Consider the following 16,335-nt stretch of genomic DNA (forward strand, 5'->3'; position numbering starts at 1 on the left):
GGGGAACCTCCTTGCCTGAGGTCATCTATTGCCAGCCCTAATCTGTCCATTTTTTTTGCTTCCAGTGTAGTCCACCCTCCCACTCTCCCCTACTACAAAGTCTGCAGAAGGATCCCTACCTGAAACATCATTTGTCCACTTTCTTTAGAGATGCTGCCTGACCCGTCGAGTTACTCCAGGAATTTGTGTCCACCTTTGATATAAACAAGTATCAGCAATTCCTTTTTATTAAATATTGCACTTGTATGTTAGCTTTCAGTGACAGGTGGAAAGATGCCCAGGTTACTTTGATCTATACTTACCGTTCTCTAACCGTTAAACCATTTTGTTTTTGATCTAATAAACAACTCATCAGCTTATTTTAGTTTTGTTTAGAAATACAGCCCTTCAGCCCACCGAGTCCATGCTGATCCCTGTACACTGCACTATCCTACACGCTAGGGAGGATTTACATTTTTTTGCATATTTTTTGCTTGTAACTTTACCATTCTGTCCCAAGATCCTAGAACCATTTGCATATGGGAATAGCTAAATTTAATTTATCCTGGTTAAATCATTCACAATTTTTTGCACCACTGCCAAATCTTTCCTCAACCTCTTTTTTTTCTCACAGTGAACATTCCTAATTTTTCTAATTCAACCTTGGATCTGAAATTTATTATCCCTAGAAGCTGTCTAATGAATCTCTTCTACACATTTTAATAATAACATCCTTCCTAACATGTGGTTAAGGGAGCTGAATTCATCTTCTAGTTGAGGCTTACCTAGTCTTTTATAAAGGTTCAATATAACTTGGTAATCTTAAATGAAACAGGCGCATCATGATATTTTGTACTCTTGTATAAGAGAGCAAAGAAATGGTTTTTTTTTTTTTTAATTTGTTCACGGGAAGTAACACGACACAAAATGCTGACATTTATTGGCCATCCTTACTGCCCATGAATACGGGGCAACCACATAAGTGTGTTTGTAGTCAAATTTAAGACAGACTGGGTAAGAATGGCATTAGTGAATCAGATAGGATTTTATAACAATCCTGTAGCTTTATGGAACCATTACTGAGACTCGCTTTTCTTTCATTCCAAATTTATTCAATTACTGGAATTTAAATTGCTGTAGTGGGATTCAAATTCATGCCTCTGGTTCAATGTTCTAAAATGCTGGTTGCCAGTCAGTAACCTATTCAATATGCCATGGTACCCACTACTTTAATGAATTTGTGCTTGAAATTCACCTTTAAATCCTCTGTTAAACAATTGGATAAGAAGGAAGAAATGAATATATTTGGTATTCACTTCAAAACATCACAACAAACTTGGAAAAGAGGTGGAGAACATAAAATAATTTTGAATGATTCAGTAAAGTGGCAAAAATATAATAAAATGAACATTCTTGTAATGTATGATTTATGTCAAAGGTGCAATATTTGTATGGGTTACTTATAATGAGGAAGAAGAAATGGTTGATGTAGATCAAAAATATAAGTGAAAAAAATACAACAAAGACAAATTTTATTAAATTGCATATCTTTTTGGTAAATGCTATCAAACCTTGTTTTCAATAGGTGATATATTAGTACAGATTGAGCAGATTAAATGTTGCGAGTTTTATAATACTAAAATGTATATTAAATGATATGAAATTCATTGAATCCTCAATTGTTCTCTTGAGGCCAAGTACTGTATATGGTGTTTTATACAGATGGTTAGAAGGCATAATTTTTATTCTTGCTCACATATATTTTTGAAGAGTGGAAGTATTATAAAGCATGGACTCTTTGAAATTTTAAATCAACCAGACAGTGTGAAATGTAAATTTCCTTTATGCAACAGTGAAACTCCTTTTAAAGACCTTGTGCTTGAAACTCGGCAGTAAGGACTGCCATCAGCAGTCGTGGATATTGTTTTTTGTATTTCTGTTCTTAGTAGAGTAACATTGATCATAAAACTCAGTGCAGATCTTTTCATGATGATTTATCTCCAACAGCATGTAATTTGAATATAGTATTTTTTAATGGTTACGTTTGCATTATAGATAAAACGATAGCTGCCTTTTAAATGTACAATTGGAGTTTTCCTCTCTGTGACTGCATTTCTTTTTATGTATTATTTATAAAGATTCTTAACTTTTATATGTCAAATTTAAGCTATATCTTTCTGTAACTAGTCTGTTCTATCTTTAATTCACAGAGAGCATATTTTATTATGAAGATGAATTTCTACAATGAAATGGCTGTCAGGGTAAATATATCTCCCTCATTATTCAACAAATGATGGCATCAAAATGTTCTCTAAATATGCTTTTATGCTGTATTTGGTAATCTAAATCAGAAGCAAAGCGAGTATCCATCTGGAAAAGTGCCAAATTCTTTTGCTTAATATGGTTTGGAGAAAGGAATTCAATTTATTGTATAAATTGCACTGAATTGTATTTCTACTTAAGAAAACTGCTTTAAACTGTAGCAGAATTTTAACAAAATGCATGGATGATCTTTAATACTGCAAATAGGTACAATCCATTAATCCATATTTTGTCACAATTATGCCATCTTGTGGGAATTAAAAATAGAAGCTACTGGGTTTCAATGTGGCGTTTTTATGAAATAAATTTTATTTTTACTTTCAAGAGACTTAATTTTTTAACATCACATGCACAGATTGGCACAAACATTAATATTTGCTGTGAAAGATGGGACAGCTGAGAGTTGTGAGGGGGAAGAAAAGTGGCCAGGGATGTGGGGGGGGGGTGATAATAACCTCGGAGTACATGATATCAAGAGTAAAGCACTACTAAAGAAATTTGGTTATGATAACATTTTTGTGAGCTAATATTACATGCACCAGAGTGAGAGGAAGCATGTCTCTGACTTGCATTGCTTGATGCAGCAAAATCTTGATGCAATCCAAGCTGACTGATTTGAATTGTGGAGTGCAATTAGACTAGAACAAAGAAAGTCAGAAAACTAGTCACTTGAACTTCTCCTGTGTACTCATTGTTCTTGCCAAAAGTCTGATTGGTTGAAGCCTAGAAACAGGTTATTTTTCCAATACTTAAACATTGTGATAAAGTGGTGAGAGAAATAATAGTCAAAGTAATTATAATCAAAAGAAATTGTTACTAAAAATTATCAACTGTACACGACCTGCCATTTAATTCAATTATTTCAGTGCAACACTGAAAATGTAAACACATTAGATGTCAGTGGTCAAGCAACTGGAATGATCTGAATGAAGCACATTGTGGAACAACTTTACATATATTTTAAATAAGATAGAATCTTTTTTAAATTGCTACAGAAAAAAAATATATACTATTGGTGTTCAAAAAGTGTTCTAAAGAAAAAAATATTTAACTTTGGAGACTAAATGGATTGATGGACCTAGAAAGTGAGCACCGGGATTGTAATGTGTGATTGCTCGAGCCAGGATTTTGCCATGTGCCTTTTCATTGCCATTTTTGATGATTTGAGCAAGATAATGCCTTTTTCATGATCGAGTGCCTAAATCAGCCTTTTTTTGCCGTGTTAACGTCACTTACAAGAAAATTTCCACCACCGGGGAGAAACCGGGGGCGCTACCGTCAGTCGTTCATTCATGGGTAGTGGACGAGTCCCCAGTCTTTTGCAGTCAGGCTGTAAGTGGGTGTTAAGTAGTGATTGGAGAGGGGTGAGTGTGGAAGGGTCCAGTCTTCAAACTGGAGTCAGGCTATGAGTAGGTGTGAAGTGTTGGTTAGGGAGTGGGGAAGGGGGTAGCAGGGTTAAGTTTCTGTTTATCGAACCTGCAGTAGAACTCGTTCAGGTCGTTGGTCAGCTGACGATTGTTCAAGGAGCGGGGGGTTTTCCTCGTAGCTTGTGATTTCTTGCAAGCGTTCCAAATTGAAGAAGTCATTAGCTGAGAACTTGCTCCTCAACTTCTCAGAGTACCTTTCCTGGGCAGCTCTGATTCCTCTTCTCAACTTGTACTTGGCCTGCCTGTAGAGGTCTACATCCCTGCTCCTGTAGGATCTACCCCTGCAAGCATCAAAATGCCTAAAGTCAAGTCAACGCCTAGTAGAAAACTGAATGATTTGGTGAGAGTGTACGGGAGTGATATATTCTCTACAGACAACATGCTGTTTTGCAAAGCATATGAGAAAACAGTGAATCATGAGAATAAATATTTAGTCTCCCAGCATGTACAGACAGCTAAACACAAGTCAGCGGGAGAGAAACTGAAGGTGGGAAATAGGCAAGCTTGTCTCCTCACTACATTTACTGCTGGCTCCAGTCGCAAATCTGTTTTTGAGTGATTCATTCATTGATGCTGGAATTTCACTGTGGAAATTGGAAAGCAAATCTCTGAGGTTTTTTAGAGAAATACATAGAACATATACCGAGCGAGTCATCATTACGGAAACATTATGTTGACAGTAACTTCAACATTGTGCAGAAAATTAGACATGAAGTTGCATGCAACAAAATATGGATCTCAATAGACGAGACAACCGATGCTGTGGGGAGATATGTTGCCAATGTGGTCATCAGTACACTGGAGGCAGGTCAACCATCAAAGGAGTATTTGTTGACATCGGAAGTATTGGAGAAGACAAACAGCTCAATTATTGCTCAGTTGTTTACATCTTCACTTGCTGTACTTTGGCCAGAAGGTATAAAACACGAGAATGTTCTTCCGTTTGTGACTGACACAGCTCCGTACATGAAAAAATCTGCTTGTGCTCTTAAAGTTTTATTCCCCAAAATGTTGCATTTGACATGCTTAGCTCACGGACTCCATAAAATTGCCGAGCACATTCGTAGCCTGTTTCCAAATGGCGATCGCCTAGTTTCCAATGTCAAGAAAATCTTCCTCAAAGTGTGCGGTTGTTCAAGGAAATGGCACCCGAGATTCTGCTACCTCCTCAGCGCGTTTTGACTAAGTGGGGTACATGGCTCTGCTGTACTCTACTATGCTGCAAATTTTGAAAAGATAAAAGAAATCGTCAACTGTTTTGAAGAAGAATCTGCTGCAGTCAGGATCGTCAGTGAAATCATGCAGAAAAAGTCTCTCCACCACGATTTTGTGTTTATTGCTTCCAATTTTGCAAACTTCCCACAAGCTATCACTTCCCTTGAGAAACGTGAGTGAAACATTAGTGAATAACTTGCAGGTTTTCAGCAAAGTAACTGACGATTTTTGTAAAGTTCCTGGCGATGTAGGTAAAGACAAACAAGGAAAATGTGAGAGTGATTTTAGGTAACAAAGATCTTGAAGAAATACAAAACATAGCAAAAGTTCTCAAAGATAGTTGTTATGCACAAGATATCAACAAGATAGAGTCAGTAGCTTGTTTCGGGTATGCACCAGTGACCTCAGCTGAAGTAGAAAGAAGTTTTTCACAACTGAAGCATATTTTGTCTGACAGGCGGCATAGTTTAGCACCAGATAATTTGTAAAAAATGCTAGTAATTATGTGCAACCAGGCAACTTTGGTCATTTAATGTAGTATACCTTTATATTATCAGTTTTAACCATGGTGGTGGAAATACATGCCTTGTTATGCCTTTTGTCAATAAATGCCTTTTTGTGCCTTTTTTGTAATGTTATTATGCATATTTGCCTGCCTATTTCAGAGATTTTTAGTGCCTAAACATCCTGACTCTAGTGATTGCAATGCTGGCAGCATACCAACTATAGTACCACTTGCCCATTACAATAATTTCAGTTTTTAGCCATTGATAAACATATCACTGATTGCCCACCACAGCAGTGAAGCAGCATTGATATAAGATGCTTTCTCCAAACCTTCATCTCTTGAAGGGGAGATATCTTATGACTAAAGTAGCTGTTAACATACATGGTAATTAGCCTGAGATAGGAAACACTGAAGAATACGTGAGCACTGAAAGAAAGCAGATTGCAAGATTCTCTAGTTAAAAGACTGCATTCACCTTATCAATTCCCCTCATGATTTTATACACCTCTATAAGATATAATCATTGTGATTGTGTAGGTAAATGCAGCAAAATGATGAAGCCACCTGTGCTACAAGGAATAGAGTCCGAGTTGCCCAATCTCTCTCTGTAATTTAATTGTTTGTTATTTGTCTCAAGTTCAGAAAATCATAGATTATCTATGATTATCAATCATGATTGATATTTGATTTGTTTTATCGGGCAAGCATTAATATTGGATCTTGATTGTTCTTTCTGCTAAAGTATTTAAGGTGTATCTTTGTATTAGTTGTGTTGACACATAAGGCTTGACTTCTTCTGCATCATCTGTTATGTTTTTAGGACTTGAGCACAAGTTTTCAGCTGTCCTGTCGACTGAAGAACAGATGTACTCAAAATCACAGCAATAACTGTGAAAACAATTTGAAGTGATTAGGAGACAAAATGTTTAGATTTTTCTACCAATCTCACAATTATAATACCTGCAGGTTTACAGGGATTTCCTATATGCACCTTACAGGACAAACGATGTTGGAATCCCTCGGCTGGAAGTTTGTATTCTTTTGGTCTGATAGATATTTTGCTTATTTCTTGAGTCCCACACACCAAAGGGAGAGGCATACTTCATTGAAACAAGCAAAAGATTGTCCCAACATGGGTTCCAGATCAGGGAAGCAGTTAAGCACCACTTGGTGCTTATGGCATCATTGAGCCTGCCAGAAAATACTGCCACTGGCTCTTACTTGATGTATGCAAATAAAGTTCTACAAATTCTGACGGGGCTTGCGATTGAGGGCACTGATGAATGCAACCCGAGAATAACCCCCACAATTATGTCCAGAGGAATGGTGGCACTCATTCTCCTGATATTGCTAGGAGTTCAGTGTATTGACTCGGTTGCATTTTCTATCTCGCTCTTTTGTATTTACAATTAGAAATACTACCTTCATGGATTAAGTGTCATTACATTTGTAAGGCATTGAGTTGGTTGATTTTAGACTGACATTACTTAATGAGGAATCTGCATAATTGATTGGATGATTCTAAAGGTCACTTACAGCTGACTTTTGGAATGGGATGTGCTTGGCTGTTGGGAAGATGTTATCTGCTGAGCACACATTTGCTTCCATTGAAATCTTCCAACAAGTATTAATCAATGACAAGATTTTTGGCATTCAAATAAGGAGTCAAAAACTAAATGGCTACACGTGCCCAGAGTAATGCTGACTTAAATTGAATTTTTGAATATCTGTGTTTTGAAGGATCAAAAATGCTCACCTACTGTATTTTGTTTCATTTTTCACACATTTTTAAAATCTTTGTTTTATTCACTAATTTAAGAGATAAAGTTCCGAATTTGATTTTCAATCTGTATATAGATTATAGATTATAATACACCTGTCTTAATTGTTCATTTGTCTGCAATGTTGTGAGCTTTATGAAATTATGTTGTCCTCACTGTTTGAAAGTATTGAATTATTTTTGTAAGAAGTGTAACCAGTTTAGAGTGAATCAGAAAATCATCCAAGTGGACTTGCATTAGAAACGCATAGAAACCCACACCACTAAGTAGTAGGACATAAGTGTTACATTTGTTTTTGCTAAATATTTTGTTTTACTAGATATCTTAATCTCATTTGTTTCAGATTACTCTCACCCTTTCTCTATTGTCTTGACATTGATATGCTGATAAAAATTCATACAATGCTCATGTATTGAACAGAACTTTTTAAAAACTAATTTCATTCCAACGTATAAAAGGGATTAGTCTAAAAATACACAGCAATTTATAGATTCCAATTAAACACTGAATGTTAATAGAACAGCTAAGTAGTAGCAGTGTTGTAATGTGAATGGCAGGTTGATTTGATGATTAACACTCTTGCAAACTAAATAAAAGCATTACGGTTCAAGCTCCATTTTAGCATACTGTACATAAGCCTGATACTTGACTGCACTAGTGAGGGAGTACAGCATTTCAGATGTTGGACTGAGTTTATTTTTTACTGAAAATAAGCCGGAGAAATACAGTTTGTCAGGTAGTATTGGTGAATCATCTTTCCTCAGAACTGGGGAAATAGATGAGGTAATTCTTACTATAACCTATTCAGTGCCACCCTCGAGTGAAAATAAATCTTGGCAGTGATCAGATTAAACAATTAGGAAGGGGGAGAGAGAACAAAAGGAAATATTTGTGATTGAATGGGAGGCAGGAGAAATTACATAATGCAAGATGCGGTAGTTCATAAATTAGGCTAGTGATAAGATGTAGGCAACTAAAGGTTCATGTGGAGGGAGAGTATATGTAGATTATGTGGATAAGAAATAATAAAGGGCAGAGTAAATGCTAAGAACCTGAAATAGAAAAACTCATTCAAAAATAGTTGAACAAAGTTGAGCCTAAAAATTGTAAAACGACTGGTAGAAGGTGCTCTATTTTTACTCTAACTTTTGATTTTGTTGTGCTTTCCTCGTCCCCCCCTTATCTGCAGACTTAAATCTCTTAACTTCTGAACGATCATCAATCTAAATTTCCAACTTTTTTTTACTTCCAACTAATTCTGCCTATCTTGCTGAATATATCCTTTGTTTTATTTTTTTTAATTTTAGATTTCCAGTAAGGCATCTTATTGATTAGATTTATGTAAAATAGTTTAAGACTTAGAAAAAGTACAGCCAATTCTATCAGTATTTCAGCCATAGTTACACTATGTATTTATTCCTTTTTATTGTGTCTAACTGTATGCATTTAACTGGTGGATTTCCCTAAATAATCGCAGTGATTATGTTTCAAAAAACACTCCATGTTTTATGAAATACAAAATGTGGTTTTTTTAAAAAAATTCTGTATGTTTTGGCAAGTTAAATTTATCCTTGTGTAACCATAAACAAATAGTTTTAAATCTTGCACAATAATGAACTACATTGTCTACCCAATGTTTTCAGCAGGAAGCTCTGGCTATCTTGCTAGTCAATCGTTATTTGCATTTAATTGGCAACCTCTCTGCACTGCATGAGAATTTGGGGGAAAGTTTACTATTTGTGGGAGAAGAAGATGGCCCATTTTCATTGGCCCATTTTCACATTTTCAGCTGAAAGCTGATACCTAAAATGAGAGAAAATAGCAAGTCCGAAGTTGAAACTTGCCTAAAAGGACATGATGTGCTGGAGTAACTCAGTAGGTCAGGCATCCCTGGAGAACATAGATGAGTAGTGTTTCGGGTGAAGACCTATCTTCAGACTCCTTGTGTAGTCAGAACACTCCTACGTTGCTTTTGGAGATGTATTCCAATTAATTGTTTTAATCACCTTTAGAGCCTTAAAACTGCCTCACACACACTCTTTAAGCTCTGACTAATGAATAATTAAGACATATTTGAAAACATTATCAAAACTCGAGGATTAAATCGCTTCCTGTCATAAAATTGCTTTAAAATATTCTTCCCTTTTGTCTTTCCCCTGGCTGTTTTTTCATTATAAGATGCTAAATAAATACAAGCATTTATTATCTATGTCAAAATGCACTATTATCATATGTAAGAAACTAAATCTGAGGGAGGAACTGCTTTATCTTTTGTCACAAGTTCATCAGTGTGATTTTACTAAAACTATTTTCTTTATCATCAAGCTAGTAGTGGAAAGCAAAAACTATTCCCTTGAGGAAGACACTGTTTTTGCAAGCAGTTGTAGGTTAAAAATGAAAATGGCATGGGAAGTCCATAAATTGGGAAATTAAACTTTTAAGTTTATAAATTATAGTAATATTTCTTTACTGAAAATCGCAAACTAAGTTAGTACTTGATGAATTAACAAACTCGGATAACAATTTACACATTTTTTAATTGCCATGTTAGATCCAGAAAAGGTGGCGTGGGTATTATGTTCGACAATATATTCATAATTACTCCGAAATGAAGAATTATTTCAGATGCCTCAGCATGAAAAATCAAATTGTAAGGTAAGCTGCAGCATTTAACAGTGTGATCACATGCCAATTATTTACTTTTCATCTGGACTTGCAGAATAATTCAAGATTTGAAGGAATTGGAAGTAAACAAACTTTTGCAAAAAAAAAATTGGTTGCAATGATATATTTGAAAAGATATTTAGTAATCAAAAGAATGAATAATTAATGAGATTTCATAACAAATGAATGATACAATTTAGCTGTGTTTACCATCACTGCTGATGTCCCATACAGTGCACAATTCTGAATGGACTTGGTGAAAAGAGAGCCACATACCATAGAAAGTTGTCAGAATGCGTCTTTGATTTGTGCTAAACCAGAATATCTCTGCCCAGGCTAGACTAAGTAAGAAATACATCCAGTGTTCCAACTCCTGGAATATCATTCTGTGTGGCCACTTGGTGAAGACTGACATATCTTGAACAGGTTATCGAGGAATATTATCTAGAATCATAAGATGCCAGAGGATTGTTGTCACATGCAGAATCATACCCTGGAATGAATCAGTGTTCCCAGAATTTGCTGGAAACTTTGATGTAAATGTGCACATCATTTTCTTCAGACAATGCAGTCATGTAGCTGTTTTTACATTGAAATGTGGCTATTCACAAATGTCCTCAATCATTTGCATCACTTCCAAGATACATCTGCTAAAATCTCCCTTCCATCCATAAGTGTTGTGAGCTAAGCAAATGAAATTGGTAGGAAGTTTAAGCACGTGTTTCCGTGATAAGATAGGCATAGAAAATAGTAAATCTAAAATAATGTTGGTGTAATTCCAATCCAGGAATGCACAAAGCTCACTGGAGAGCAACTATCCTGATGAAAAAGTATAATTAAGGAGAAAGTTCAATTTTTGTAAATTTATCATGCTTTGAAATAGAGTTAAATTATGAGACATTTATAGCACCATGCAATGTAAGATGAAATGGGCTGTATAATAGATGCAGAACAAGTTACCTTGGTGCGTGACTGCACGTAGTGCTGTTTAGAGGAACATCACAATAGCGATAAAGCGTGAAATTTAACAGACAATATGGTACAATTTGCAGTAACATACTTGTGGGAAGAGAAAACTACTAATTTTTGATGTGAGCTGTTTACATCAACAATACTTGAATATTTTTATTACCCTCCATGTATAGTGCGTAATATGTCTTCAAATTAACACTCATGTTGCTACAGTGATAAATTGATTTGATTAATTTAAAGGCTGAATATGCAATTGGTAAGCTTGTACACTTCTAACCTCTAGCTAGATATGCAAGAAATAGACCTTTGTTTGGATCAAACAAATGATATCATGAAATTAAAAATTAGCTGCCCTGTTGCTGAGTCATGGCATTAATAAAACATCTTTTGCTTGGAGCTCAGAAAAGCTACTGTTATTTATTGCAAAAGTCAAAGCAAACATTTTATTCATGTGCAGTCTTGAAATACTCTTTCCTTTATATTGCTCCTGATTTATTCTAGAGGGTACCTGACTTGGAAATACTAAAAGAAACATTGTAATTGCATCATATAAGACAGTGGCTCTGAGTTAATTCCATGGATGGTAATATTACAGTGTCCATTTCTGATCATTCAACTTTCCAGCAAAATCGCTTAATGAAGTTAGGCGATCCAAGTTCACTGTCATAATTTTGTAATGCAGTTTTGCACAATATAATAATTTATCACTTGCCAAGCAGACAGTTTTAGTTTATACGTTTAATAAGGGCATCCTTTAGTATGGGTAATTAGGAATGAACAGTTTGCATATTTACTAAATGCAAAATGTCATTGCCACCACGGCCTATTGCCTACATGAATTATTTCTCTATCTGTGTTAAACAGCTGTGCAATTATTACTACCATAATCAGATAATTTTCCCTATGCAAGTTTTCTCTTGTGAGGCAATTAATTTAACCCTTCAGTAGCCAAACTGAATTTTTGCATAAACACATATTTGTGCATGATTGAGGATAGAGGACTTCTGTATAAACTTGAATGTAATATGAGAAATATTTAAGAACCATATTTTCTCATGCACTTATTTGCTGCAACAAACAGAAATCCTTTTTTTTAAATAAAATTTTGATTGGTGAGTTTTTGAAAGGATTGAGCACAATAAATACAATATCTGCAAAACCACAACTTAAAATTAATCATTCAAAATCTCGGTTTATTTTGCACGTTAAAATTAAGCATTCAACTATTTGGGGTAATGGTGCAGAGTTTGAAATGCATAAGATTAAATATCTATCAAAGCCTACAATTTAATAGTTTTCCAAGAGCAATCTCCACTGCCTAATGATCAATGTCCTTTTTATGTTATGTATCTTGTAAAAAGTATTCTTTTCTGGTCAACAAATAATGAACAATATTTTATTCGGCTATGCATATTTAAATATGTATCTCATTTTATAAAGTGTAAATTAATATGTTTTGCTTGTGTTTGTTGGATGGTGATATATCATGGCAACTATGATATCCATAGCTGATGTAAATGCCACACAGGGCATGTGTAATTAATCAGTAAAACTTGTTAAGAGGTGCTTAGTAGATGGGAATATAAGACTTCTTTAATTGAATTGGTGTAGGAATTTATTATTTAATCACTTTCCTTGACAAAGTCTTCTATCAGATATTTTCAGATAAATCTGCTATTTTTCTCCTTTGGAATTGAAGATATCTATTTGTCACTTTTGAAATTGATAGTGATGGCAAAAATATAACTGGATAAAATATAACTTTTCATTGTATCCATTACTATGTTAAGCTGGAATGCAGAAACGTATTCTGCAATGGATTAAGTAATAGAGAATTTATTTTTAAGGACATGGAGGTCACTGATGTTACAAACACCTTGGGTCTAACTGAAATGGACAAATTTAATGAGGTTTGTTGGGTGACACACAAAGAGACATAGATAGAGATCCTTTTATTGGAAATAAATTTGTTCAGCTTTACAAATCTACTTAACAGTTAATAATAGGTTTGAAAAGCAGGTCAGGAAAGGTCATATTGCCAAGATGCAATACAGTATAAATGGTATTGGTGTCTACAACTATTTAATGTCTAAGGTTCATAAAACTCAACAAAAGTTAACAGGCAATTCTCTAAAACATATTTCATATTAATACTTCAATGGGGAAGCAAGGTGGTAAAATGGGGCTATCTGCAAAGTATTTTTCAAAAATTGGCAAAATCCTCTGCATAGCAAAGCAATAACATTTTTTAATTGTAGCTATATTCATTGTTGGAATCACGTAAAATATTATGCTTAAAATTAATCATAAAGGACATTGCTATTAAAACTTAGAGTGCTTGTTAATGTTGCTTTATTCAATTCATCCACAATTCATCCAAATCTCTGCTTAACTGTAGAAAAGAACTGGAAGAATATGAACAGACAAAGAAGAAAGAACAGGAAAAGAAAGCCATAGAAAAGGAAGAGAGGAGAAAGTGTTACCAAGCCCGAAAGATGCATTACCTCCTCAGCACTGAGCAGGTCTGTGTACCTGTCCTGACAGCTTGCATAGTCGCCTGGGTCCCTGCCTGACAGAGATAAACTATCAGGCTGAATGGGACATGACTTCCTGAAATGATATCACAAAGACAATACTTCGAGTTCAATTTAGCGCTTTTCTATTGTGGAGTGCAAGCACCATGACTACTAGGTGACAGCATCTTCATACTGGCAGCATCAGCATTGTTGGCAGAAAGAGTCCAAGTCAGCAGTTTGATCTGCTGGCAGATAACACAACAGGAAGGGCATAACCTCAGCCTAACAACTCATTTTGACTGCCTCGTTTTGTGTTGTAATGTTGTCAAACTGTAGCCAACAAGCTGCTAAACTAGGATGGTAAAACATTTTTTTAATTGTCTTATCTTTTCTGCAACTGTTTCAGTAGGGTACAGTTCCGAAGGGTAGGTTAATTGCAACTGACAGACTTGTTCTATGAAGGCTGCTTTAGGTTCATAAAACAGCCTCTTTTCAAAATCGTTGCGTTTAGAAATGTCTGGAAGAATGTTTTGATGTTACTTCATGCAAATAAAGCAGCCTTAACTTAAGTAGTATAGTTGACGGAATAAGCAGAAGGATAAAATGGTAAAATGCAGTGAAAATATTTTTTGTTTGTATTGCTGCTAAACAGTTGATTTAGTGCTGTGTCAAATAGATGTGATACAGAAGTTAATTAAGTTGACACAGATAGTAACTAAACCTATATTTCAAATATCACATTACAGCATGTAGGATTTGTATTTTTTAGATTCTTCTTTTTATAGTTTTTTTAAATTATTATACGTACGTAAAATATGCACAGTAACATTAAGCATTAAGCTCATAGCAAGTGTTTGATTTAGCATGTGGTGAGATATGAATTAGGAAATTTATAGAAATATAATGTCTTAAAGGAGTCCTAATAATTCTACCCTATCTGACAATCCACAAGATTATGTTGTAGTTAAAAAGGAAAGGCATTACAGTGTTTTTACATTTTTAGTCTACTTTCTGTACGAGCAGTTTTTTGAAGCAACTAAATTTTGTAGAAAAATTTGTGTGATATTCTTCTAATTTATTAAATGATGGAAATAGGTGTACACTGGTGCTTTTCTGTAGTTTCCATTTACCCATCCATTTAAAGTCATTTATTTTTTGAATAAGACAGCAGATATAAAAAGCAAGTTGATTATCAAAAGCAATCAAATAAATTCACACATCCAAGGAAACGGACTAAAATGAAAACAATAAAGTATCAAAGTTGCTGCAAAATAAAATTTATAGGTCATGTAAAAATATAATTTTTGTAACAAGATTTATAAAATAGATTATTCAGTTATAATTGATCGAATAGCTTGATATTGTTTAGTATTTAACAATTCATATACAAATTTAACTTCAATTTCTTTACGATGGCTTTATCCAGTCAATGGGAGACTGTTACTATTGACACTTTGCACCCATAGTGCAAAGGGCCACTCCCAAGATATCAAACTATGTAGAACATTACATGGAGAACAGTGAATGGACTACAGTAAGACATTTATCAAGATCCCTTGTGATACGTTGATACAGAAGATTAAGATGCAAGGGATCCATGGTGACGCAGTAGTTTGGATTCAGAACTGGTTTACCCACAGCAGACAGTATTTTTAATTTAAGGTGTTGGTGCACAGGATAATGATGGAAGGGTGTTATTCTAGTTGCAGGTCTGTGTTGAATGCTGTTCTGCAGGGATTAGTGGTGAACATCTATATTTTGTGATATATATATATAAATAGCAGGGATGAAAATGTTGATGGGTTGGTTAGTTAGTTTGCAGAGTGATGGACAGTGAAGAAGACTGTCAAAGGAAACAACAGCATATTGAGCAGTTACAGATATGGGCAGATGGTGTCTAATCTGGGCACGTGTGTTCTGTTTCACTTTCCTAATTCAAAGGTAAGGGAAAAATAAACTGTAACCAGCACAACCTTAAACAGCATTGATGTACAGATGGGATCTTGGAGTCAAAGTCCATAGCTCCCTGAAAATAACGACGCAAATAGATAGAGTGATAAAGAAGGCATGTGGCATGCTTGCTATCAAGGTTTGGGGTAATGTGTACAAGAGTCAGGAAGTCATGTAACTGCTTTATAAAACTTTGGTTAGGCCAAATTTGGAGCATTGTGTGCAATTCTGGTCTCCTTGTTAAAGGAAGGATATGGAGGCGTTGGGGAGAGTACAGAAGAGGTTTACCAGGAAACTGATTCGATTAGAGGGTACTGGCTATAGGGAGAGGTTGGACAAACTTGGATTGTTTTCTCTGGAGCGCTAAAGACTGAGAGAAGTGTATAAAATGATGAGATTAATAAATAGCGTAGGTAGTCAGAATTCTTCTCCCAGGATTAAAATGTCAAATACTCGAGGGCGTGGTTTTAAGGTCAAAGGGTGAAAGCTTAAAGGGGGTAACTTTGTGATCATGGTAAATCAGATCCAGTAGTTAAGCTGTGTTGTTTACATGCCTGTCACCAGACATCTGAGGCAAGAAATTTACTCAGATCTCCAGAGCTACAAGAGGTTTCCAGAAGAACAGTGCAAATGCTATAGCAATATTCTCAAGGTCTCGATTTTTTAAAAAAAATAACAATAGCACTTTTTGTTTAGTTTAGAAATACAGTGTGGAAACAGGGCCTTCGGCCCACCAAGTCCATACCGACCAGCGATCCCCGCATTCATGATCTGTCTAATAGAAAGGCGTCGGCCATGCGATATTTGAGGTGTTTCAGTAATATTTAAGAAATACGATAATGCTAGTGGGACTGCAGGCATCTACAATAAAATAGCATATGGAAATGTGGGCACCATTTCAATTCTCCTATTTTGGTTGGAATTGCAAACAGCTTTGAAAGGACTGGTTCTATTTAAAATCCCCAAATCGACTATGGATGCATTTTGACGCATTAATGTAT

The 16,335-nt window shown here is 35.2% G+C and overlaps 1 protein-coding gene across 1 annotated transcript in view; it reads left to right on the forward strand.

The window, feature by feature from the left end:
* spata17 (spermatogenesis associated 17) overlaps nucleotides 1-16,335 on the forward strand; it is a 197,156-nt gene that overhangs the window by 27,096 nt on the left and 153,725 nt on the right. Inside the window, 3 exon segments of the mRNA XM_078404922.1 lie at nucleotides 2,190-2,240; nucleotides 9,784-9,887; nucleotides 13,267-13,390. Of these exon segments, the coding sequence (XP_078261048.1) occupies nucleotides 2,190-2,240; nucleotides 9,784-9,887; nucleotides 13,267-13,390 (279 nt within the window).

This window comes from Rhinoraja longicauda, chromosome 9 (genome assembly GCF_053455715.1).
Source record: "Rhinoraja longicauda isolate Sanriku21f chromosome 9, sRhiLon1.1, whole genome shotgun sequence".
Classification (NCBI taxonomy): Eukaryota; Metazoa; Chordata; class Chondrichthyes; order Rajiformes; family Arhynchobatidae; genus Rhinoraja; species Rhinoraja longicauda.